At 40.1% G+C, this 26,831-nt stretch overlaps 1 protein-coding gene across 6 annotated transcripts in view; it reads right to left on the bottom strand.

Moving 5' to 3' along the window:
* LOC119029619 (protein unc-13 homolog B-like) overlaps positions 1 to 26,831 on the bottom strand; it is a 69,389-nt gene that overhangs the window by 3,738 nt on the left and 38,820 nt on the right. For 2 of the 6 annotated variants that reach the window (XM_037116573.1, XM_037116574.1), the window contains exons 1-27: positions 17,668 to 19,882; positions 17,466 to 17,488; positions 16,594 to 16,643; positions 16,316 to 16,394; positions 15,384 to 15,458; positions 14,978 to 15,197; positions 14,631 to 14,858; positions 14,360 to 14,501; positions 13,997 to 14,166; positions 12,243 to 12,358; positions 11,359 to 11,522; positions 10,737 to 10,887; positions 10,407 to 10,475; positions 10,017 to 10,106; positions 9,656 to 9,793; positions 9,396 to 9,526; positions 9,159 to 9,244; positions 7,795 to 7,921; positions 7,603 to 7,699; positions 7,249 to 7,392; positions 6,580 to 6,657; positions 6,268 to 6,345; positions 1,333 to 1,421; positions 1,063 to 1,209; positions 700 to 823; positions 436 to 489; positions 243 to 320 (exon numbers count right to left, since the gene is read on the bottom strand). In XM_037116573.1, the coding sequence (XP_036972468.1) occupies positions 243 to 320; positions 436 to 489; positions 700 to 823; positions 1,063 to 1,209; positions 1,333 to 1,421; positions 6,268 to 6,345; positions 6,580 to 6,657; positions 7,249 to 7,392; positions 7,603 to 7,699; positions 7,795 to 7,921; positions 9,159 to 9,244; positions 9,396 to 9,526; positions 9,656 to 9,793; positions 10,017 to 10,106; positions 10,407 to 10,475; positions 10,737 to 10,887; positions 11,359 to 11,522; positions 12,243 to 12,358; positions 13,997 to 14,166; positions 14,360 to 14,501; positions 14,631 to 14,858; positions 14,978 to 15,197; positions 15,384 to 15,458; positions 16,316 to 16,394; positions 16,594 to 16,643; positions 17,466 to 17,488; positions 17,668 to 19,819 (5,100 nt within the window). In that variant the 5' untranslated portion in view covers positions 19,820 to 19,882. Of the gene's footprint in view, positions 1 to 242; positions 321 to 435; positions 490 to 699; positions 824 to 1,062; positions 1,210 to 1,332; positions 1,422 to 6,267; positions 6,346 to 6,579; positions 6,658 to 7,248; positions 7,393 to 7,602; positions 7,700 to 7,794; positions 7,922 to 9,158; positions 9,245 to 9,395; positions 9,527 to 9,655; positions 9,794 to 10,016; positions 10,107 to 10,406; positions 10,476 to 10,736; positions 10,888 to 11,358; positions 11,523 to 12,242; positions 12,359 to 13,996; positions 14,167 to 14,359; positions 14,502 to 14,630; positions 14,859 to 14,977; positions 15,198 to 15,383; positions 15,459 to 16,055; positions 16,062 to 16,315; positions 16,395 to 16,593; positions 16,644 to 17,465; positions 17,489 to 17,667; positions 19,888 to 22,002; positions 22,697 to 24,472; positions 24,564 to 24,684; positions 24,979 to 26,831 lie in introns of those variants that run through there. The other 4 variants (XM_037116568.1, XM_037116570.1, XM_037116572.1 and 1 more) reach the window with 4 other exon arrangements.

Raw genomic sequence — 26,831 nt, 5'->3', positions numbered from 1 at the left:
AAGAAGAACTCAATGTTAGGTTTCACCACAACAGAATCAATTTAACATTTTTCCACTTCCTGATCCTGCTTTGCAAATTGCTCATCTCATCCACACACTTTCTCCCAGCCCATTAAACTTATGGCCACATGCTGCTTGTGTGACCTTTTAGACCTCTTGATTAATGGATGAAGCTAGATGGGGCTAATTTGAGCCGTCTACCCGGCATCCTAATGAAACAGAAACCTGCAGTATAAACTGACCTTGATAGTGTCCAGTGCCACGTCCATGACAGCACACTGCCTGGGAGACAGGCTTTTAGCCTCTCCTGCCATGTGATCCTGCACATCCAAATGATGAGCAAAGAGGCGAGTTAATTCAACAGTAACAGATTTGCTCTCTCAATGAGCCATATTAAACTTTTTAAAGAGTTAAGTAAGACATAAGAAGCCATACCTTCAGTTTAGACAGCTGACCCAGTTCTTTTGCAGCTGAGAGAATCTGTGCACCCTGAAAAAAAGAGATTTGGTTGCGCCTCTTTTGTCATATCATTACTACACTTAAAAGTATAAGTTCACCCAACAATTAATATACGAGAATACAGCAGTACTGTTTTGCTGTGAAGCTCCAAAAATGTTGTGTGGACTACGAAAATGTATCCGACTGCTGAGGCCAGCAGACAAACATAAGACTGATGATACTGAATGTTGTAGAGCTTACAAAGGTATCGCTGCCCTGCGGCAGGACGATAGTCTTCTCCAGGCTGCTCATTACAATCCTCCACAGCTCCTTGAGCACACGCTTCAAAACAGTCTTCTCACAAACGGTGGCGAACAGTGTCAGCCTGCAAAACACACAAACACATTCACACACAAGTGGATGAGACACATGAGAGTGCTGCGATGCGTTAATCCTAAATTGGAGCTAGTAATGTTAAACAACACAACCTACAACAAACAGGACATATATGAATAAATTGACAGACAGTTGGGTTACACCTGTCAAAGTGGCTGAAAACATTATAAATGGATCTAAAAGTTCACAATGTGGGGAAGAGAACACCGATCTAGTTAATCCACTCACCTCCCATCCAGGAAATCCATGAGTGGCCGCAGCATGTTGTCAGAGTCGGCCTCTACCTGGTTTTTGTTGTTGGCGTTGAGCGGCCCTTTGATCTGGTACAGCAGGGACGCCATCTGCCGCATGCATTCGTTGATACGACTCTGGAAACTGGAGAAAAAGAAAATGATCAATCAGCACAGATGCATGTGTGGTTACTGATTTAATTGGGAATGTACGCGTATGTGTTTGAGTGTAGCAGTGTGTCTTATTTATGGCTCAAAATTTCGCTACCTGTTCCCAAATGTGCTACTGAGCTCATCCAGCACGTTGTTCAGCTTCACCTGCAGGTCGTTCAGTATGTCACTGGCCTCGGAGTCCATCTGCAGAGAGGCAGGCACACAGAAGCCAAAGAGGGTGTTGGTTAAAATATGACTGAGGGCCATTTACTGCTAGCAGATTAGCAGATTTCTAGATTTTGATGATCCTACGGAAAAATCCTGCTTTCATGATTGAAATGAATCCATTTAATTCAAAATCTGATTTCAAAAATTATATCTGCATTTTCAATTATAGATTATTAAATGTTTTAGTCTCTTAAACATTTCTATAACAGATGCTCTCTTTCAAAACAGAAATATTAACTGAATAATGCAGTCCAAAATAATTATGCTAGTAAACCAAGAAAAGGTTACAGTGTGGTTTTCGCAGGCAGAAAATTACAAAAATTACAGGTATGTAGTGTTATGTCTTGATTTTCAGCTGGTGGACCTGGTTTTTCATTTTGCCTGCAGTCAATGGTCTATATTTGTTTAATTTTTGATCATAGAAAAATAACATACCATATTGTCTCTTTGTGAGAGTAAGACAAGTGAAACATGTTAGCTGTGCATGAATGGTAACAGAACTGTAAACAGTGAAATCGGTTAATTGCTTATTGCATTAAAAAATGGTCAAAACATGGAAGTGCAAAATGCAGAGAATATAACGAAAGAGTAAATACGTGCTGGGAAACCTCAGGACACAGAGAACTTGACAGCGTCTTTGGTTTCATATTTGTAGCTTTTGGCCAAAACACCAAAAACTACCTTTGAACTTCTGAAAGCTGCACTTCAATGCTAAAGCTAGAAGCTTCAAATAAAACCAAGAATTTAAGATCTATAAAAAAAACTTCAGGCCGTATGTTACATCAAGTAACAAGCACAGAGGTACAGCCAGTCTGTCATGCTTACAAAAAACAAAGGATACCAAAGGGATGACAGAGGCAGATTCCAGTTCTGTCATGTACTTTAATGTGTGTTTTCTACATAGCCCATCATTGTAGTTTGTAAACAAAGAAAGAAGAGGTAAAAAATGCAGAGCAAACCCACCTTTTTACCAGCAGTCTCCAACTTTCAAAGGGAGCACGTTAAAGAAAAGCAAGTTTAATACCGCAGGAGAATGTCTTAAAGGGGGCAAGTCTCACAAGCACAGGGTGAGGGAACAAATAGGCAGGGGAAAGATCCATGAATTACCTCCAGTATACCTAACCCAGGTATACCGTGGCATCATCTAAATAAGCACAGCCTGCAGGGGAGCTAAGTCGTATGGATGAGGCGGTGGCGTGGCTCATTAAGTCAATGATCCAACAGCCTTTTGATACATGGCTTGTCAGGGTGGCACAGCACCATTACTGAGGAGTGACTGAGGTGTTTCTGCTATGCAGCACAAAGGGAAGGCTTCAGGGGGGAAAAGGCAGCTAGAAATGGATGGTGTCGTGTTTGTAATGAGCTATATGTGGTATGTTTTGCCTGAGAGTGTTTTTTTGCTTTAATATTCATGAGTCTCTACACCCAAACTCACCTTCTTCTCTTCAAATGCACTTTCAGTCTAGGACAGCACAGAAAGGTAGGGCAACAGAGAACAACCTCAATTAACTCGAGTCGTTCCTCATTTGGAATTTGATGTTCATTTATATTTAGTGGGAAACTATGGAGGATTGATTGTCCAGCAGATAAACCCTGGTATGATGTAACTTACCTTTTCTACTGGTTCATCCTTCTTTACATGGTGGGAAAATGTTTTCAAGATTTTTTAAAAAGAGAAATTGAAATAACTGTCAAAAAAAGAGCGTCTCCAAAATCGACAACATCAAGTTTTTTTTGCACATAGGAAAGAAGATATGCTGTATTTGTAACACTGGCACCCACCTTCTCCTTGTCGGCCTATTGCAGACAAAAAAAGAGTTAGAAAAAAAATATAAAAGAAATCAGATAAAATGTTCTGGAAAACCTTTGTTTTGGGGGAAATGAGTAACCAGTTTTGAGGAAAGGCCAGGGGCAAGGCCACTGAAAGAAGGTGAAAACTTGAGGTGGAAATCACCACAGATGACGATAGAAACGGCACACAAATTCCACCATGATAACCACAGGGTACGTCGTGTATTAGTAGGACTGACTGTCACTGTGATGTTGCTGGGAGCAGGAAGATTGATGGACAAGAATGATAGGTTAAAACCACTTCAAACTGCAACAAACCTCAACCTCAATTTTCTCCCCTTCTTCCCCTACTTCCTCCTCCTCTTCCTCCTCACTCTCATCAAACTAGGAGGGGCAGTGAAAAGACAACACAAACTATTAAAGGTGTTGCTGCCAAATGTGACAACCATTCTCAACAACGCTTGCAATTTCAAGCTAGTTGCAGCACTAGTATTTCCAGAAAGATTTGTAACAAGTCATTTTCAGATGTAGTGACGTGAACACGCATATATGCAGGCATGTATCATACATGCCTGCATATACATTGAACTTGCCTGCCATGCTAGCTTTCTATTGTTGCTCTAGAAAGGAGAGAAAGAATATGATTGTGACTTCACTATACCAAAACAATAAAGTCTTGTTATTTATCCATTTTATTCTGTTAAATAGTTACGCAATGGAAAATAATAAGTTATTCTGGGCTCATAGAAGAGGCTGTTGCACTTTCCGCTACAGAGAAACCCAGCCAGACAGCAACATTAAGAGAGCTTCATCAAGTGGAAGCCAGCTGTTGAGATCGCCACAGCTAGCTTCAACTAAGGGGATGGACTGACAGATGTTCAGAAAATATCCAACTCTATGGATTACTGACACCAAGGTCATTGAGTTTGTTATTCCCTATTGATACATGAGGTAGTACAATGACGGGAAAGAAAAAACAACCCTTGCTAAGGGTAATTAGCTCAACATAATTCAGTAGCTGTCATCTTTGACTCTTTCACATTTCATGTGCTTTGCTGTCATTAAGCTACCTTTAACCCTGATTAAAAATGTATAGAATGATGGGTTTATAAATTATATTTATTTAATTATACATATATAACTCCAACTTATAATAAAAAAAACACCTAGCATACATAGATTTATTTAATTCTGATAAGTAAAAGATAGTTAATAATCAAGATAAATTGTTTTACATTGTTTTCTTAAACAAATTAGTTAAAATGGAAAAGAAAGATGACAGACTGCATTTTAATGGTAGAGTTTTACTAATTGCATCCGATGAAGAATGTCTTACAACATAGTGCAGTATCAAACAAACACAATCATACAGACAATTTAAAGAAGTACTTTCTAAATTGACCCCAGTCAGAGAGAAACTGAAAGAGAAAACTAAAACCTGACTTGTTGCACCAATATACCACGGTTTGACAATACTGTAATCTATACTGTAACCTTGTCGGGATCATTATCTTGTTCTCATGAATTCCCTCTTCTATAACACCTTCGCCACATCATGACATGATGCTTAATTAATTAAACAGCAAAAGACTTGCTGTTTAATACAACTCTAACCAATCATTGTTAAACTAACAACAAGCTACCAAAGGAAAATTCCACCTTGAGTCTCTCCATAACCTTGCTGTTATAGATAAATTACCCAACAGCCCTGCTGGCATACACAAAGGGTAGGTCAAGGTACACAGAGCACATCAGCTGCACAGTCTCTGTTCCTACCATTTTTCAAGTATTTTTCTTTTTCAAGCAAGAAGTGCGACTAAAAATAGAGTGAAATATCTCAACACCTGATTGATGAATTGATAAAAAAAATTTGCACATTTTGGTTCTCAGATGATGCTTCCTAATAACTTTTATGATCCCCTGGCTTGTCCTGCCATGACATTTGGTCCACTTCTTCAGTTCATGATCAGATACTGGCTGAACACATTCCCCCGTCAACCTACTTCTGCTAAGAGCTAATAAAAAAAAGTTACTAGGAAAGAACAGCTGAGCTATTGTAAATGCTTGAGAGGGGTTGGCTATGTAGGACTGTGAATCTACTAGCCTCTAATCTTCAGTTCACCTACTTCTATCGACTCTAACCTGCTACCATCTACAGTACCCACCATAGCCTTAGCCTCCTCATCGTCAGTTACGGCCTTCTGTCCAAGTGAGAGGAAGAGGGGAAATAATCAATACAGTGGTGTACTACACACCATTAAACTGATGAAACAACTGCACTTTCGTATGGACACACAGCTGTTCTAGCCCTGCTTAGATTAAGATGGAACCTACCTCCTCCTCTCCTGCCTCCTCCTCCTCCTCTTCCTCTTCCACCACTTCTTCATTTTGCTTTAATTGTAAAGTGAACACACTGGTTGAAACTTCAGCTATAATCCTACAACTGAGCTAGCACTACCCAAACATACGCTACAGTACAGCTACATTGAAAGCATGGTAGGAGTCAAGGCAGACGGGGGTCACAGCTGACAAGGAAACTATTGATTGTCCTTACTCCAGCTACACTAGGAACACTAATACAGAGGACATGATTTAATTAAGTGTCTGCCTCAATATAATCGAGGGTATTAGGCAGCACACGGACTAATCTCTGTCAGTGTTGATCTATAGCACAGCATCAGATACCAGGACAGAATATAGACCTTTCTAACAACCCGAATGTAACATAAAATAACAGTCACAGCCTAAACGACTTCCACTATGGCCAATCTGATTAACATAGTCTCAGCTACCACTACTGTACCATACATACCCGTGCCTCCTCTCTGGCAATCTGATACATGAGAGGCACAAACACAACTGTTATACAAGCACCCACCCCTGAAATATTGACTTTCCATGTTTAATTGTTGTTGTTTTATATAATTGGTAGGACACTAACAGCAAAATACTGGATACTGTCATCCATTGAGTAGGACGCCATAGCATATTCATTTTGTCTTTTCATCCACACCTTTGACTTCAGACTTACCTGTTTGGCACCCATCGACTCAAACATCCTCTCAAGCTGGATTCTCAACTGCTGCACATTATTCAACAGGACACATGGCTGAAAGATGACAGAGAGATTACACACATGAGAGAAACTCTTCAGTATCTTAAAGTGATTGCTGTGCAGGCACACCCAGATTCTGATTCCAGGCCATGCACATTTCTCTGTGGATGGAGTGGAGACTTTCACAGTATTGACATAGCACTTGGCTGTTTATGGGACCTTTAAAATGGCCTGTTGTGTATAAGCATAGAATTTGGGTCACAGAATGATAAGGTGTTTACAACTTACAATCTTCTCCTTGTCGATATAAGAAGGAAAACTCTTGGTCAGAATGGCACTGTACTGAAGGAGAACTTTGGCAATAGTCTGTAAAGATGAAGAAGAAAGACATTACAATTGTGTAAGGAACACAATTGTATTCAAAACAATTAAACAGTTTAATATTCATTTTCACAATGTGACAGAGGGGTTATTACCCTTTTGGGGAATATGTCTGAAATATCATCTCTCTCGACTCAAGTATTAGAAACATAACCAAAGGTACCTTAATGTGTTCTCTGACCAGCAGGAAGCAAATCCCACAAAACAAAACTTTGCTGTCCCTCCATCCCACAGCAGGGGAGTATTATGTCCAATTCAATACTTCTTTTTAATGAGGGAATATCAAATTCACTTTATAAAACATGAATGGGCCTCCAGACAATGCTGTAGCTGTTTTGTAATTTTCCTCATATGTGATAGTGTCTCTAAGGAAAGAAAATATTCACAGTTTGATGTTGCTTTTGTACATAAAAGGCCACCATGATTATACAGTTAACCCATTATAAATTGTGGACGTTTTAGACCTAAATCCTCATTTGACTTTCAATCACAAACAAATAACAGATCAATTTGATGAACTTGAGAGATGGCTCTAGGTTTAGGTTTTATTTTCATTACCCAGTAAATCGTGCTCACCTTGGAGAAGCGGCGGCTGTACTGAGCCAAGACGTTAGGGTCGGGACAATCCAGTTTCCTGATGATCTCGAAGCTCTGGTTGAGCTGTGTAAAGATGTCCACCACAGAGCAGGAGAACAGCGCATGCTCAGATGTCTGCTGGAACTAAGACGGTGTAGGGTGGGAACGGGGAAACAAATGAAAAAATACAAAAACAGTGATTAGTTCATATCAATTTTCAAAATGTATAGCGCTGAAACAGATCTAAATGCTGTAGGACAATCTTCTGATGCCCATGTGCTGATACTTTGTGTGCATACAGAAACATGGACTTTAGCTGGTTCAAAATTTCAAGTTTAACTTTAATTTTCTTACTCCATCTTTTTTGTCCCTCTCAAGGGCTCCATGCATAAACTCCATTGATACGTCTTCATTTTCATCCAACCACTGCAGCACAAATTGTACAAACCATCTACAAAGGAAAAATAAGACAACCAGAGTTATTTTTATTATTTCTTTGCATATAGAAAACATGGTTTGGCCTATGGGAGGGTCCAAAGCACTTACGATGGGTAGTCGGGAACAACGCCTGTAAAGTTTGGCAGCTCCTTCACATATTCATTGTAGAGCCACTTGACCTTAAAGTGCAGGTTCATGTAGTCGGTGCTCTTACACAGTCTGTGCTTCTCGTGCTCTGCAGATACAAAAGACATGATTTTTTTTTCATCAAGACCCATGTATTAGTCTCTGAGAAATCAATGGAAATATGGAAAAATGCCTTCTCTGGCAATGTTAAAGACGGTATATTCTGAGCTGAAACCAATTCTCCATCTGTAAATCTATTCAATAGCTTTTGTGTAATCCTGCTCACAAACCCACCAACAACTACACAAACAAGGGTGGAAACATAACCTTCTTGGTGGAGGCAACAAAGATAAAAAAGCATTCCATCCCATTTTATGTATTCGCCCAGAAATGTACGTGACTTGACACGATCCTACCATACCAGCTCACTTATTACAAGTCTTTACTCATACTCTCAGGTTTTCATTGCAATGACAGCAATACATCTTCTATTTAAGCCATATGAGCTGGAGCAAGTAATCGGAAGAATTTTGCACAAGCATTAATAATGAAAAGCTCCGACCAGGCACATGAGTATCTTTTTGGTGCTTTACTTAAAAGTACCACTACTCTGAAATTGGGAGAACACTTTAGTAAAGCCTCTGGAGCAAAATCTCTCAGGACTCATTCCATATGAAGATTTTCCATCACTTTTTATATCACTGCATGACGAAAAATGAAAGAGTGACCTCCTCTGTACTGTAGTGTGTGAAACAGTGATGGTCTCTGTAGGGGTTTCATCTTGAGGACAGGGGTTGGGATATAAAGCTGACTGCCTCTAGGGACTGGTGCTGCTGTTCAGTAAAGTACAGAGCAGAAAAATCACTGAGAGGCTCCTGGGAGACATAAGCTCCTTTCAAACCCTGCACAGTTGTTATATCGCTTTTCCCTGCCTCTGCATCAGTTCCATCCCAGAACTTCTCTTCCTTTCTTGCCATTTCCAGTTTTAGAATAATACAATACAGAGTGTATGGTTTGGCTCTACAGGATACTGCAGAAACAGTTCAATGACCTGGGTTTGGGGAGCAAAATATTTATTAGAATACCTGTAGTATTTGCACTACATTTGAGGTCCAGTGTGTGGGATCTGGTGGCATCCTGCCGTGAGGTTGTAGACTGCCACCACCTGAATACCCCCCTCCACCCTCCCCTTTCAAATGAGTAGGAGAATGCATGATGCAGCAAAGCTAGCAAAAAATGCAACAGACCCTTTCTAGATTGTGAAGAAATGACAACGTGCTGTCTGTCATTGATACAACACAGCAAGCAACCATGGTGATAGATATCTGACAATAAGTGTGGCTTACCCTCCATACCATACTTCATATCTTGAGCAAACATTGTCCACATGACTTCTGCTGACACCTTCCCCACACTCAGTTCTTGAGGAAATCTGAAAGAAAATTCACAATTTGTAAAAGACCAAACATCTTATGTCTCAGTATCATGATTTAAACATCAAGATTAAGTGTTCTGAACATTTGGAACCAGGTATCAAAGTCAACATCTCTTCCTAAACTGCCAACAGGAAAACTGTTACTCACTGGTTGAGAACAGGTGTGTATGAGTTCCTGTCTTCCTCAATGATGGAGACAATGAGCATGATGAGTTTGGGCCAGAAATCCAAGTTCTTGATGCTCGGACCTTGCTCCTCCAGCGGGAGCTCCTCTTTGTTCTGGAATAGAACACAAAAACATCAGAGACTTGATTCACACAATCAGTATAATAGTGTGACACTGTGATGGCTGACAGTCAAGACTGGCTGGTTAAAATGGCCCATTAGGAGGATTAGTATGTGACTTACCGTGTCCACGGGTTGGTACTGTCTGCTGTACAACTCATGGCAGTTATTGAAGATGTAGTCATATGTAGAGTTGAGGCAGGCTTTGACACAGTCCCTCACCACCTGGCTGGCTCTAGGCGGTGACTGTAGCTCCTGGACCTGAACACCAGATGGATATAATGACACAGACTGAGTGACTGTAAACTAGAAGTCACAACAACAACATACAATACTGTACATCTAGTTTATCAGATGGTGGTTTCATGGCCAAGCTACAGTAAAATAGCCCATTTAAAAATCAACTGATAACCATTCACAAAGATCCCATATAGAGCATGTGCAGTTGAAAGAACGATTCAATACATAAAACACTGTTAGAGACCTTCATCCTGAAGAAAGTGATGCTGGTTAGAAGATCAACAGTGGATTTCAAATCCTGCAGGCGATCCTTGCTGCTGGCAGGAAAGTGATTCTGCAAACAAAAAACATTTATATAAGCTTCATTTATGAAAATTCCATAAAATGAATGACCATTATGCCTATGCACACTATGCTCTCTTCCTCTGTATGAGACTTGAACTACACTGTAATATACTTGCAGATGGACATTAAAGGGGTACTATGCAGTTCTGGAGAAGAAACTGAAACAATTTTAATGAGGTAATAATACAAACTCAAGCTTATTTCATTATCCAAGGCAATTATATAACTTTTCATTACAATATCCCTTTTTAATTGCAGTGATTCTTGTTCAGTTCGATCAAAATCTTACCCTGTAGGTTGAGAGGTCAATGCGCAAGGAGTTGTGCAGCTGGTCTAAAAGCTTAACAAAGCGTTCTTTCTGTATAATGAATAAAAGAAAAAATAAGTTATGACAGATTCTTAACATTTGAGTATTAAGGGAAAAGGAAAAAAAAATATGTACACAAGGAGAAAGACAGAGGCTAACAGAGTAAAGGAAAAAGAGACAAAAATACAGATAAGACACATTTTGTGTGTGTGTGTGTGTGTGTGTGTGTGTGTGTGTGTGTGTGTGTGTGTGTGTGTGTGTGTGCACGTGCGTGCATGCATGTGTGTGTATCTGGTCTACAGTAAAACAAACCCCAAAATTGGAGGCAGCAAAGCGGTCGGAGGCGGACACATTGGTGGAAGCTGTTGTGTGGGCGTAGAAGGCATTAATATTGGCCAGCAGGGTGCTCATCACTGCAGGGACCCCAGGACACATGTACTTAGACGACAGACAGGCAAAGTGGCTGGAAAGAGAAGCACAAGCGGAGCTTGATAAATAAAATTACTCAAAATTACATAGACCTTTCATTCATACTGTAGCGGTGCCTTTATTTGCTCAGCCTGTGTCCTCTCAGGGGTCTTGTTTTCACCTAATGATCCCTATTAGAAACAGTCATTTCACCTGCCCATCAGCTAGCTGGCATGTTTAGGCTGAAGGATGGCCCACTGGAGTGTGCTTTCTGTGAGTGATGGGCCCAGCTAACAGGCAGCTGTATGGAGCATGACATTTCATTGAGACAAATCCATCCTCAGGCCATTTATAATTGATTTTTCTTTCATTTGGAGGTCAACAGGGAATGACAACAGCATTGAGAAGCACTTCACTATGAGAGCGAAACGCAGAATGGGAGACGAGGAACTAGTGAGGGGGATGAACATGCACACGGACAGGTAGTGAGAGACTTCCTCTGTCCACTGCGATATCTCAGACTCACGTCATGGCCTGGTAGATTGACTCAATCCCGTAGCGCATGGCAAACTCGTCTACTATTTCCTGCGCCACATCGTCAAAGTAGACTTTCCATGCATCGTCCCCACGAGCTTCTGGGATTTTCACCACACCTTGGCCCAGCACATCAGTCGAGTGGTGGAACAGGTTCTGTAGTGGACAGAGACACTGTGTTATTGTCATTTCCTTGGCATTATTAGACCTAAACCAATTCTGAGGAATATGTGGGATGGAACACACTGTATTTTCTAAGCACAAGCTATTTATTAAAGAAAATATTCAAAATTGATTTAGATTGGTTTTTCAAGGAAGAGGTGGGATTATGTAATTTATACAAGAGTATTTTCGTGATTTTAATCCTATTCAGTCAGTTATATCCACAGGCAACCTGCAGCAAAACATTCAGGCATTTTGTTCTTTAATGTCCTTTTAGACACAAACCCTGTAAGATTTAAAGTGAAAAAGAATGAACTGATGGCTTATTCAAAAAGCAAGTGTCCAGTATGTATGACAAGAATATAAAATATAATTCAAGGAGAACAAATCTTGAGTTTTAGTGTGGGCAAAAACAAACAAGCACGTTTTAAATACTAAGCCTTTATCAGTATGATAACACAGAACACACGTCAGTAAATAGGTGAGAAGCTGATAGTCAGTGATGATGGAATCCTTCTGTGAGTACCCACCCCAAAGACGGCCTCTTAGTGTGAAAGGGGCGTGACTGCAATACAAAGCTGTTTAGCTGTTTAATTCAGATTTGTTCTCCAAGGGTGATAAAGTTATGTTTGCCCTTTAATTACCTGACACAGGCCTGAAATCTTTAGGCTTAAGCAATATTCCTTAAGTTTATGTTCTTCATTAATCAAATACCTCATGCAAACAGGTGTATTGCACATGATACGGAGCCACTTTCTCCTCTCCTTTGATTTCCACGTTGATCTGGAGGCGAATGGCACCTGACACAGCTGACTTGTCTGTCCTCTTCTCTGTAAATCAAACCCAAATACATACAATCTTGATTCATAACTCCACTCCACTTGGACACAGAAAACCAGGTCTGTTAACACAACAGTAATAACAGACTATTAACATGGCAGTTCTATTGTAGGGGGTTCTGTTTCCACAGTTTGATGGCAGTGCGGAGCCGGCAACGCTAATAGAAGTCCTCCAGCTGATAGTGAGGGAGACAATGGCAGTGGGCTGTGTGGATCTGCGCCTGATCACTGAAGACACTTGAGCCGGAGCTTCTCTGGAGGTGGAGTGCTCGGCGGCTCACCCCTGCTATTTGCCCTGACAGGCACATCATTAGGGGTAATTTGTACATGTCGGCGGAGCGGTCGATTTCCGACTCGAGTGCTGCTACTTGATAATCACACATCAGGAGGAGAAACGGGGGGAGAGTATGAAAGGGATGCAAGCACCGGAAGATAGAGATGGAGAAGAGAAAATGTTTGAAATTGATTGGGAAGATTACATGACCGATCATTAATTTTGCTTGGAATTCTAATTTCTAATGACTCAGAGCCAAGGATATTAAATTGAGTGCTTCATTTCTCAATGATGAAACAACAGCAGATTTATAGACACATTCATATGCAGTGTCATGCTGTCCAGTCAAAGATTAATAGTCTCCATGGTGAAGTCTATTTAAGCACTTTAATCAAGTAGGAACAAGACATGCTTTAGATAGTGATCAGGGCAGTATGACACAGTCCCTGAGGTGGGTAAATCAGTCAATTAACCTCTGGAGAGTGTTTATGGATCAACAGTGAGTTGAGTATGGATAAAAGCTGTTTGACAACACAGGAGATGCCAAATAATAATTGAGAAATATCATTCCAAACACAAAACAGTCTGCGTGAAAAAAATAACAATCAGGATGAGATTTTATCCAGAGGTGTCCGAGCTACCTTTATTTGTGCTGTATAACCAGTGCTCATGCAAAATAGAACAAGGGAATAACAAAGCAGCCCATATGTACTAGTACAACTGTATTCAGGTCTCATCCTAATGAAAATATCTTCACCCCCAGTGGGCATTATCATGAAACAAGTTATTTTTCCTGAAATGAGAACAACTGTCAGCAGGCACAAAGGGACTTCATCAAATAAGCTTGCCAGGGATAGCCAGCATTATCATGCAGACCAATATGAGCCTTGGGGCCACTTACTGCTTCAGGTGAAGAAGATTTGGTTAATGAGGTTCAAACAAACCACTGACTGGACTTACTGAATGTAAAACACTTTGCACCAAACACAAACACATGCATGTGGGAAGTCTGTACATGAGATCAATCATTCATTTAGAGAAAGTAATGTAAAATGAAATCCAGTTTTGTGAAGCTGATTCCCTCGCGTGGGTGACCAACCTGGAGTATCTCATGACCCAAGGGCCCTGCTGTAAAAATATCTTTATATTGTAATCTTCTCTTATGGATCTAAGAGGTTATTAATGTAACTGTTACTCTCATTGCTCCAAGTTGTGGCAGCTACGAGAGTTTATTCTATGGTCCCTATCATCTGAAAATAACCAATAAGCAAGATGCACAATAAGCATATTTCACTCCTCTTCCTGGTATACCAATAATATGCTTCTGATCTCCATAAACCCAACAGTATACTGACCAAGGTTGTACCAGACATCCATTTCTCCACTCAGTGTTCGAACTTCAATAATACTCTGGCCTAGGAAATCATCAGATTCCCTCTTGAGACGCTGCTTCACCCTCGACTTGATGTCATCATCCTCATCCCACACACGCACTTTGATCCGGTCTGAGGAATTGTGGCACTCACTAGCAAGAAAAGACAGATAAAAGGTAATAGAGTTGGTTCAGTGTTTATGGAGAAGAAGCATGAAACTAAAACTTCTTTGACTAATAAATCCTACCTCGTTGCAATAGAGGCTTGCTATTTTATGCTATAGACACTTACAATATAAGGAAGAATCATGCACATGAAAAATTTATAGTACTTCTGGTGACTTACAAATGGTACTTCTCGTCCCAGACAGGATTAAGGTTGCCATAAATGGTCTTGGTTCTCTTCTTGGTCTTGCCCACCTGAACAGTGACATATGGATCACTGGATCCGGTCTTGTCCTTTGCCTGAAGTCCTTGGGCACAGACAACTATAGTAATGATGGAAAACAAAGATGTAAAGATCGACTATTAGCATTAACAAGAATCAAATTGTAGTTCTAAGGAGTAAATGTTAAAGCTTCGGTTGAATTAATCAATTTTCTGTGAGTTCTGATCACCTGTGATGGTTATCTTGGCTGACCACTTTGAGGTGCCGTCCAGTACGCTCTGCTTGATGGTTTTCATCTGCTGGGCATGGATGGCTTTGCTGATGACATACACTTCCCTGATAAGTTCAAAGATTTCTGGTTTGTTCCTTTCCCTGATCTTCATCCTGTCCTTCATGGCCATGATGATATTCTGAGTACGGTCTTCAGCTCCATGCTTAGAACTCTTCTCCGCAGCACCTAAATATACAGCAAAAAAACAAAAAACAACTGTGTTGTATGGTCGCAGTGCATGGGAAGAATAAACCAATTGTTTGGACAAACATTTGGAAAACTGCTCAAAATCCAGCAGTACTCACGCTGTAGACAGTCAGCATTCAGCAACTCTTGGCATTTCTCATGGCACTTTACCCCACATTCGGAGCAACGCATGCCTTGGCGAGCTATTCCCCACAGCAGTCCCTCACACTCATAACAATACGTGGGCGTCGTGGCGGTCCACACCTCGAAGTTATGTGGTGTAGTGCAGGATATGGGGTAAATCAGAGCCTGTAGGGTCTTCTTATACACGTGATTTTTCTGAAAAGAGGATGTTTTTTGTTTAAAATGTATAATTCCTAATTCAGTTACAGTATAGGGAGAAAGAAAGTGTTAAATGTGCCCTTGCATGTTGAGACAGTAGGACACAATAAGAGAAGCTGATTTTATGATTATCTTTTATTACTGCATTTTGAAGGCAAATAAAGTTTAAGATGTTATGCTCACCAGCTCCTCATCCTTGATTGAGGACCGTGCAGCCATGGCAGATGCGATCCCTGCCTTCCTGGCTTGGACGAGAGACTGAACAACCGATGACAAAGGACATTTTGGCTAAGTTAGCATTTATCAAATAAGCAACAACCCACAACCAAGCACGCTTGAAATTATAAAAGTTGAGGGTCAGTATGGTTAAAAAGGTGGCCCGGGGTGGCTGTAAGGATGGCGAGTAAGGTTAATTCTTACCAGACCAGAAAACCCATATGAGTGTTATTAGTTATAAGCAACTAGTGAAGAGGAGATTACTAAAAAGAATGAAGATAAACCAGCATCACCACTATAAAATAATAGCAGAACCATCAGCCAAAATTGTTTGTGCCAGTGTTAGTAGTGTATTCAACCCTTGTGCCAATATATGGGTGAATAAAAATACAAACTAAAAGGTGGGGCAATGATGAGTTCATAATATATTTTAGTAATAATATCAAGTAGGATGAAAAGCTAACCACAACCAAGAAAATTCATGCAAATATTTTAGTTTGCATTAAAAAAAAAGTGATCAAAGAGATCAACATGCCTTGGACCTAAAGGTTTTGTGGTAACTAGTGTTTTTATCTGTCCTACTTGATATTTTTTCACTTAAGTAGAAAGGGGAGTGGCAACTGGGTTCTATTAACTTACCATAGCCTGACCAAGGAGAGTGAATGCATTCAAGAGAGTTGTGGGGAATAGTTTTGGGTTTAAGAGAGGAGGGAGAGAGAAATTAGCAGGCTGATTTCATATTTGTCTCCATTTGTTGATAACAATTTCATCTTTCGTGCGACTTCTGTGTTGTTCTCACAAATAGAAAGACATATACTCACAGAGAAAGAACAAAACAAACAGGATGACATATGAAACACAGTAACTTTGTGGCAAAGCAATGACAGGTTAGTACTGACCACGTCGCTGACCAAGGGGATAGGCTTCTTTTTACGCAGGTCTGGCATGCTGTCAATTCCATATAGACCAGATCCACCACTATGCACCAACAGAAATAGTATAAAAATAAATCAGAAGTCATCAAGTACAATAACACAGCAGTGCACAGTAGAACATTTTCACTATAACCAATTTAGAGCTTATTAAAATATGTTCATTTATTGTTAGTTTTTTAATTATCATTTTCCAAAAATGATACATAAAATTGTTCCACGCAAACCAAATGTAGGTGACTTACCCTGGTTTGACCCAGGCCTGTCTAGCATTGGGTTCTTCTTCATCTCGAACCTGCAAAATTTCAAATGTGACAATTTAAGCTGATGACTAATAGAAGGTGACACACAACAGTACATTATGAGAAGAGGGAGGTAATGGAATGTTTGGTTTTGGTTGAGTTTAACCTCTCTGATGTTAAAGAACATGCAAAGTTAAATAAACAGTGAAGATGCCTTTATGCGAAGTGTGAAATGCAATGACGTACCGACATCATGCAGATAGACAACCACAGATCAAATCATTTTTCACTGGTCAAGATGTCAGTAAAATCTTTTTAAAACAGCCCTCGGCAAAAAAGATATTTTAAACAAGCACCTCAGATAACTCAGAGAAGGTAGATAAAAGAAAGAGGATGTCATAAAACCACCAAGATTGTGACTGGGGCTTCATGTTCACTTCTTCAAAAAGGTAGAGTCTTTCATCAGTGTCTACGTATCTATCTTTGAGATGACAGAGGTTTAAAGTGGAGATGCCTCTAGGGTTCACTCTCAAAACAGGAGTTTCTGACAGCATCTGAAAACAAGCTGTGGAAAACATGAAGCTGCAGAACAGAACCCAGGATTTTTTTTCAAATGCTACTACATCACTGAAACCAATGATAAACCATTCTTTACACATAATAACTTCAGTGATGGGACAATTGCCTTCTACACAAATTCAAAATTATGTTATATTACAATATTATATTCTACCCAAAGATAACCTGTGCTTTTTGTGTACAGTGTATCATGCACAAGCACTCTCTTTGACCAGGACAGGTAATGGAGAATAAAAATAAACAATAATAAAAAAGTAACTGCATCTTAAATACTGATCTGATTTTATATGAGTAACCTGATTCTCTTCTCTCCAACACTCTGCAAAGAAAAAAAACATCAGAAGAATTAGAAATTGTACCTGAATAATGCTATATAAATTCAATCTCAATGCTATATACATAAATGTAATCAGATCACTACACATTTTAAGGTGTATTTTTTTGCTGAAATTCTTGGGCTTGCCAGTGATGAAAGTTTAATAAAATCCTTAAATATACCTGGAAAAAACTCGTCTTGAGATTGGGATCCCTGAGACCCTTGAGAGCCATAGGAGCCACGGGATCCCTGAGACCCTTGAGCAGATTTAGACAGTCTGTGACGGGTTTGCCTCTTCTCCCTCAGAATGCGCTGGAAATTAGCCATACGCTCTCTGTGACTGGCATCGGTAGACTTTCCTTGATTTGCCTCATCAAGAATGTGGTTTTCCCTAATTGGACTCAACCGCACCTCGTCTGCACTGAGCACTGGTGTCAAAGGACTTATGCTCTGCCTTTCTGGACAGTGGTCTGGTGTTAAGTCAAGGTTGGACAATTCCCCATCAGTAGGACATTCTCCCTTGCCATGTGAAATCTCCACAGAGTGATACTCAGTTGGGGTGCGGGGAGAGTGGCTTGCTTCACGGGGAGATGCTTGTAGGGAACATGGTAGGGTCTCATGTGGCTCTCTACAATCAACATAGACTGAGGCCTCACTGTCCTCTTTTGGAGTGCCAAAATGAGTGTGATTTTCTGCCGAACTAACTTCTCCCTCTGTACAATCTGTACTGCTTGGCTCCTGTACAGCGACCCATCTGGCAGGGGGTGGGGATGCCTCAGAGCCACTATCATCTTTCACACTTTCAGGGCTGGATCCTTCCAACTTTTTCAGAGCTCCTTTTAAAGCTGATCTGAAAGTGAGTACAGCCTTGCTGAAAGTTGTGACATCAAAACCTACATTGGGGCCCTGGGTACTATCTGGATCTTTTTCAGAAGACTGTAGTGACAAAGAATCATCTGCTTCATCCCTTGAGACACTGGGATCTGTCCACTCCCTGTCCAAACTGTCAGCAGATCCCAGATCAAGAGTATCACCTGACGATGGACAGTCATCACAAAGTGAATGTGTCTCCCGGTAACCATCATCACAATCCGTCAACAGCACAGTGGAGCAACTCAAACTCCTGGAGGGCCCACTACCTAGTGCGTTTGCACAAGCATCCATGGTGTGGTAACCAGAACTACGGGAGTATGGGCAGTGTGCAGAACAGTCACATTCCAAGTTTTCTTCTTCTGTTTGTAGTCTGGGAGGCCTCCAGTCCACCATACTTGATGAACTTGAGGGAGAGTTGTAATGTTGTCCAAACAGCAAAGAAAGATGCTCCGAGCTGTTATGTGAAGAATGACCAGGTGTGGTACTTAGTGTTTCATCTGTAGCAGACCTATCCCAAACACCTAAACTATTCTCAAGCCCTTCTGCACTGTTTGCACAGGAGTAGATATCCTCTTCACTCCAACCTCCTTCTCCACTAATACTGTGCTGTATATCAACAGGAGTCCACCCATCATATTCTGTGTCACCGGAGAGAAAGCCTGCTTCCGGATAGTTGGAACTATGACATGATGACAAAGAACTGTTGCTTTGATAGCCATTGCCACAATGAAGCTCCAGATAGCCGGGATCAGGCTTTGTAGGGCTCCTGTTTGAACTCTGCTCCAAGGTCTCTTGGTCTGGTTGCTGGTCTGACTGGAGTGTGACTCTATCAACATTCCATTGTATCAGTGATCTTTGAGATGGTATACATGCTGAATGAATAGATGTTATGGCGTTCTGCCTACCTAGGCTTCCCCTTCTGATGCGGGGTGTTTGAGAAACAGGACTAGGATGAGGAGAAGCTGAAGCCCCAGAGTACAGCTCACCTATTTCACTGAGCACTGCATCAACACAACAAGATACTTCATCCACCGAGCCTCGCACAGATGTTAGATACTGCCTTAGGTCAGATATTTCCTCTTGAATTTTGTTGATGCCTTTCAGCTCTTTTAGGATATGTTCCACTATGTTACTAGAACCCTTTTCTGCCTCGTCATCCTCCATCTCCTCCTTCTCTTCTTCATTCCCAATCCTTTCAGTGTGCCTGGGTATAGTGTCCTTCACATCAGAACTGTTTTCCCCAGACTGGGTGAGATCAGCTTTGGTGTCCACTGATGAGAGGATGTGACAGGAGTCATCATCTTGCCCCTGCAGGCACTTTTGCAGCTTTCTGCGCAGGCTTTGCCCCGCTTTGGGGCTCTGTGATTTCCTCCTCTGCAGGTCTGCTCTCTTCGGTGAGACTGGAAGTGGCTCTGGTTTGTACGATTCATCCTGTCCACTGAGTTGTCCTCTGGGGAACATCCCTGAGAAGTGGCAGTTTTGATCAGCTGTTCCCACACATTGGCAAACCACTGCTTCAGTGACTCCTCCTTAAGGTGGGGTAAGCATAAGCCAACATTTTAAGCTTTAAGTGACTGAGTTCCTACACCTTGACTGACAAAAGAAAATATCAAGTTCTTTGGCTGATAAAGCATTGCAAACTCTTAGCTCTAATCTGCATTTGTTGTTTGTTAATTAAATTCAGTATATTAATCTACTTTAGTTGGCAGTTCTGCTACTACTTAGTTCTGCCTAGTTCATTTGTGCCATAAAATAGCAACAAAATTTCAGTTATTACATTTCTAATTCAAATTAACAAATGGAAGTGGAATTAAAACTCAGAAAATCAAATTGTTGTATCACTAATCATATTTCTTTTGAAATTACTGGAATTATATTTTTATGATCTACAGACCTGTTGGTCAGGAGAAAAAAATAAGATGTGACTCTAACTTTTGCCACTGTGATTAAAAGTAAGGTATGTTTAAATAGCCAACAAGTTATGTCTAAGTACTATGCATTTTTGCTTTTGTAATTTTGTAGACGAGTCAGAGTCAGATTAATACATTTAAGTGCACATTCATTCCTACACTGATGTCTGACATTACTCTGAACGAGAATTCAGTCCTATCCAGAAATAGTTGCTTTAACTGACCCCCTCTTAGTCAGAGCGTCAACTTGCAGAGCGATCACCATGCAGCTGCTTAGATCTCTGTAATTATGATTGTTTAGAAAGGCAGCTCAGTAATTAGTTGACAGGTCAATTCTTTCCTATAAGGCAATGTCATTCAATTACACCCATACCAGCTGCACGGTTTGGTGGCTTGACCAACTGCCTACATTGTACACACTAAAGGGATTATTAAATACCTCAAAATGCAACATAAATCTATCTGATGGCAATACATAATCTAGGAAAGCAATCCAATCGTATTTGGTATATTTAACACAGCTCAGCGATTTTGTCTTTGTCCACTGAGCATCATCATGGAGTTAATCATGTCAGAAATTTAGAAAGTCATATAGTTATGATGCTAACAAGAACAATTGTGCATAAAGATCAGACAGAGACTGGCAAGGATACCACTGCTTTCTAGCTGGCTGAATTGACTGTTCACTGCCACCTTTTAAGAACATTAAATACATTTTTTTTTTAATTCTTTTTTTGGGGCTTTATTTCTGTGACAACAATGGGGCTATAGCATTAGAAAAGAGTCCTCATAATATCCTTGGGTTTTAATTGCAACCTTAAACAGTTTTTAACTGACTCATGAACAGATTATTATCATGCTAATTTCAAGTTATTTTTATCTGTTTTAATGAACAAGCTCACAGTAATTATTTTGCTAACCACATTATTACACCCCTGCAATGGAGGTTCCCAATAAGCACTTGAACACTGAAGGTGTGTGTTAGCCTGATAAGGGGTTTGGTAGGCAGAGTCTAATCAAGGCTATCACAATTGAATATTTCCAATCACTAATGGAGCCAATATTCTGACGATTAGCATTTTAGCTAAATTGAGTCAGGCTAATCGAAATTAACTGGGAGCATTATGCTCCACATTACCATTTCAACTGTAAATGTTTTATCATTTTGGATGAGTTAATTAAATAAGCTAAAATAAAATTTATACTTATGTTGTACAACACCTTTGGTATTACGAAATACATTTTTTTTAACAACATGTAGCCACACCTGTTAGGGTGTAAGTTCACAGGCTACCATGAACCACTATCTATGCGCTCTAATAGTCTATGATTTATTATTTAACTGTCCAGGATAAAGTAAGGCTAAGGAGCTGACTGGGGATTGGGGTCAGGCCAGTCATAGTAATAGCCTATAGCAATCTCTTTGTCTCTCCTTATTCCATGATCTCTGGCAACATGAAAAAAAAGACATGCTTCTTTTTTAAAGTTTTTAAGTTGACTTCTTATAAAAAATATTTGCTATGGAAATTTAGACCAATTTAGTACCTCAATAGAAAGTACATAACTTCCGCATGCTTCAGTTCTAAGAAACAAGATCTAATACCTTTTCTATGTACATTACCCGAGCACAAGTTGGGTATAACACATATTACCAAGTATAATGTAATCAAAGTCTATACAAACTTAAGACTAAGTGTATAAAAGGATAGAGGTATATCAAAAAGTGAGCCTTACCTTGTAAGGGAAGAATTAAATCAAAAACAACCTGTAGATATCATCCTACAAGATCCATCAAAATCTGCATCGAGAGTGGTTCAGCAGTTAAGTAACGGTAACTTCCCAGTCCTTTTCTCAAAAATGCATCCCATGTGTATTAATGAATGCCTCAATTAAACCAGATCTTGATGTGACAGAGATGCAGATGTGCTAAATCCCTCATTTCTACCACAGGAACGGCGAGTGCGACAGTGGTAGATCACGCTCACACAGCGGTTCACCCTCAGTTAAGTAGCCATCCCTACTTCCCTCCCACCCTCTTGCAAGCTTTCTCTGCTCTCTCTCCTGCTGTCCTCTGGCAATGTATTCCAAGCACACAAAGCTGATCTGAGGCTGTGAGACTGCCAGCACGCAGTCTCATTCACATTTTTTCTGTTTCCACATCTGCCAGTTGGTGATATCTGTACTTTTTCTCCTTTTAGTCATTTAAAAAGGGGAAAAAACATCCTGATAAATATATCAGTACCACTGGTTTCCCTGCACGATGCAATTTCCTTGCCTTGTAAATTAAAACTTAAATAGAGAAAGGGATTTCCATTTGTATTTCAAAGAATGCAGTTCAGTCATGTCAAATATGGGTATTTAAACTGATACTGGAATTGGAGCTGGCTGCCAGTTTCACTTCCCTGCTCTAGATTTTCCCATGTGCGCTGAGGTTCTGTAACACATATCTTGCCTCATTCCATTCTTTGAAAACAAGCAAGAATGTGAGGACTTTTTAGTGTCAAGTCTTGCACTCATGTCATGCCATCATATTATGCCAGTCACTTCTAAAAAGGTAGACAGATTAACAACCAATTGTAATTATTAGTCTTCTGAGTGCTTAGACATGTCTCCTAAGTGTTTCCTTTCATCCTGCAATAAATGTCACCGATAGTAGACAGTTTACACCTTGCTTTCCATTTACATTCATGTCGTCAATCACCTGTCATTTATAGCGCATGTTCGTCTCAGCCACCCAGTGCAAACCAATCACTATAATGGAGCCAAGCCAGGTTCTATATAAGCTACTCCTTAACTGCTGAGCCATAAAAGCTCTATCAAGGGGATAAACTCCTGTTAGTGCGGAGAGATTCCAATGTTTTTATCATAACAAACTTTTAAAGTTTTCCAATCAGCCTTTGATAAGGGATTATATTCAACATCTGTTGATATGTGTTAGATACAAAGAACTCCACCATTAATATGGGAGACTGGCTCAACTTGAGGCTACATAGCATCTAATTCTGACAACAAAAACTGAATATGGCATAGCTCAAAACGGTGTCATTTTTATGGTCAAAACCTTCAACTGAGGATTTACAGTGTACTCAAATATTAAATGACCAGCTATGGCTCTGGAGTTAGAGGAGGCTGTCCACTAATGGGAAGGTTGCTTATTTGATCCCCAGATCCCCCAGCTGCACATCAAACTGCCCTTGGGCAAGAAACTGAACCCGCAATTACTATAATGAGAGGGTCGCCACCTTGCATAGTAGCCTCTGCCATCAGGGTATGTGTGTGAACAGGTGAATGTGACAAGTGTTTCAAAGTGCTTTCAGTCTTCATAGACTGGAGAAATGTTACTTAAATGCAAGTCCATTTGCCAGTAACTATTGAGCAGTAAACAGCTCTGATTATGATATTATTTTTTCCATTTCAAAAGGGGAAGAAGGTAAGGTGGTGGGTAATACAAATGACAAAGGGAAACTAATACTCCCCTTTGTGAACCATCTATCAATGCAAATTGTAAGTCCCTGAAACAATGAATCATTTGATAAACAAAGTGATGGGATCAAATGTCACACATTATATTTTAGCCTCACAATCACAGTGTCATAAGCAGAGATACAATCAACCTATGGACACTGAGGCTAAGAGAGGCAGGGGAAACAGAGAATCTGAAATGAATTACTAATGCAATATTCCTTAATTGGGCAGGAACATCTCTCCTCTGCTCCTTTCTCCAAAGCTGCATGTTTGCTGGACCACTGTAGCACAAAGGAGGAAGCTTATGACAATTTGACTGCATTTACAATAGCATGTTGGCAGGAAATATACAGGTGGGTTTAACTAAATCAAATCAAAATCTCATGCTTGACTTGGGAACTTGGGAATCTCTGCTCAAATGCTACCAAAACTGTCAGTGTACCCCACAGTTTCCAAGATTAATGTCTATAACCACAAGAGTGGAGAGGAGCAAACAGGGTTTGTTGCAAAAAAAAAAACAAAAAAACATTAATAAAATAAAAGCATTGCAATTATACATATTTGAGTGCATCATCAACAAGCAAAGAGGTTAAACTCAACCATTTTCAAAGAGCGTTGTGTATTTTGTGTATTTTTAAGTGCAATGATTGTTAATGTGTGGTAGAATATGAAAGCAGAGGATAAGAAAGTCAGACTTCAGAGGTGATGAAGAAGTGATGTGAAGTGAAACACTGCCTACCTCCCGGAGCTGAACCCTAACTTTATTGATGGCCTTCAACCAACGAACTCTGGATGGAGAAAAGGGTAATGGCGGCCCATCATCATGGAACCTGGGCCATGTGGATTTAAGAGAAGAACAGCAGAAAGAGATGGAGCAGATCTTTCAGTTCCCATGCATACATTATAAAAGAAATGAAAAAAACAAGTTGACTTCTTATCAAAAAATCAAACCTCTGCAGTTTAGAGGATCCCCTCTCTGCTGGAGTGTCAATTTTTAGGCCTCGTCCTACTTCAGGGGACAGCCTATTTATCTCCTGTTCACCAACAGTTGAGTGTCCATTGATGGAAAGATGACCATTGGTGCGATGCTGCCCATTGGAAGAGGGGTGAAAGCCAGTGCTGTGGTAGGAGTGGAAGGACTCCTCCAGTTCTGACCCTCCAGTGCTTTCTTGGCCAGTCTCACTCAGCTGGGAGCTGGCCTGACTCAGGTTTCCTGATGACCCAAAGCGACTACTTTCCACTGGACTACAATGGTCAGAGAAGGGGGAGGAAAATATTCAATGTCAGACTACTTCTTTTTGAGATCAGAACTGCGTGTAACACTATTTCTCAATACTTCTGTGGTTTATATGTCTCTTCTTTCCAAGGCTAGATAAGTGGGGATCATTACGTAGAACTAATCTGAATAATTTCATTTTAGAAATCACTTCAATGCTTATGCAGAGAAAACAAATCAACCAAATCAATATTTCTGGTCTGTAATAAACCCCACCCATCTACTCAGAATTGTATTCAAAAGCCATCTACTATTTAGCAGAGGACTATGTTTATGGGTAACCTCTCTAAATGATCAATTGGTATAGCTACAGATACCACATCATTGTCTAAAAATACCCAACCTTGCAGGGAGGCTGCTGCATGTTGGAAAATAATGAACAAATATTGAAAATTGTGTCAACGTGTTGTGCATGTGCACTGTTCAGTACACATGCTATTCCTACATAACAGTTACATTTTTAAATAGAAATGGCACACGTAAGAGTATGATCTATTTAGTGTAGCATGGTATAAAATCTCCGGTACCTGTCTAATGTCTAAATCTCCTATTCCTTACCAGAAAGGATATATTCCTGTACACAATTACATCTGCATATTCTATTGTCAATGGAGACGCAGGATTAAAATACAGATGGATGACAATGAATATGCAGGGTTGATATGCGTGTTTGAAATTTTACCTATTATGAAGTGGCAGTTTTAGGGGTCGAATACAGATCAGTTAGATTTATAACATCTGAATTTCTAAAAAGGTAAGCATTTACAATACTTGATTTGAATAAATGATAAACATGAAGAATCTAAAATAATTTCCACTGTATAAAATAATACACAACGCAAATGATACGATTACAGAATTCCTATGCGCCAACAAAATTTACATCATCTAGAATATCACAGAAACCCAGGCTTATATTTGATATAGTTTATCCTATTTATAGGTGTATTAATTTCTCTTTGATATTCTAATGAATTAAGTATATGATGCCCATGATTTTAGAGATATGTAAATCTTGTTTTGGAATTCTGTTTTTAAATGACATTGAAATTACTTAGAAGCAACAACAAAAAATACCTACATACCAAAGAATACACATATACAAACACACACAAACAAGCACACGGTACATATGCTCAAACTAATTTACTAAATTCTAGTGAGGATGGATGGACTGCAGAGCTGGACAGGGAACACATTTTTGTCAGTGTCAATGCATCATAAATGGTGAGGGGGGAATGCCATTTATTATGCTTCTACTAGCCTTTTTGCATTCAAAAGATCCTTCTTGGACTGGTTGTCCAGCTCCACTCCAGAGGTAGGACCTGAAGAGGGGTCTGTTTCTACAAGTCTTTCCTTCTCCTTTGGGGTCAGGGATGCTGAAGGATCTACTTCAGGAGTGGAGATGCAAATCTGGGGGTTTGTAATAGCATCTGTGAAACCTACCGATTCACTTTTTTGGGCATCAGATGTGACCTTTTGTACAGTGTGTGTTTGATCACTTGTTGGGTTATTGGTTTTTGGTTGTGATGTTACAACTGGGACAGATTGTGGCTTGGGTGGCTCTGCCTGCCACGGAAAACTTATTTTTGACCCAAACAATGAAGTGGTTGTTGGCTCCTGTTTTCCAGCAACAGGTTTTTCCTCTTGAAACAGCCCTCCAGAAAGAGTTTTTAATCCTGAAAACAGTCCACTGCCCCCTTCATTTTGGGGCATTGTGCCTGATGGGATTGCTGGTGAAAATAGGGAGCCGAGAGATTTTCCTGCATCACTCTGTGTCGATATGAAGCCAAAAAGAGACTTTGCTTGAGGATTCTCTGCA

This window comes from Acanthopagrus latus, chromosome 12, assembly GCF_904848185.1.
Source record: "Acanthopagrus latus isolate v.2019 chromosome 12, fAcaLat1.1, whole genome shotgun sequence".
NCBI lineage: Eukaryota > Metazoa > Chordata > Actinopteri > Spariformes > Sparidae > Acanthopagrus > Acanthopagrus latus.
The sequence above is the reverse complement of the archived record's forward strand: the minus strand, read 5'-3'. Positions and strand labels throughout refer to the sequence as shown.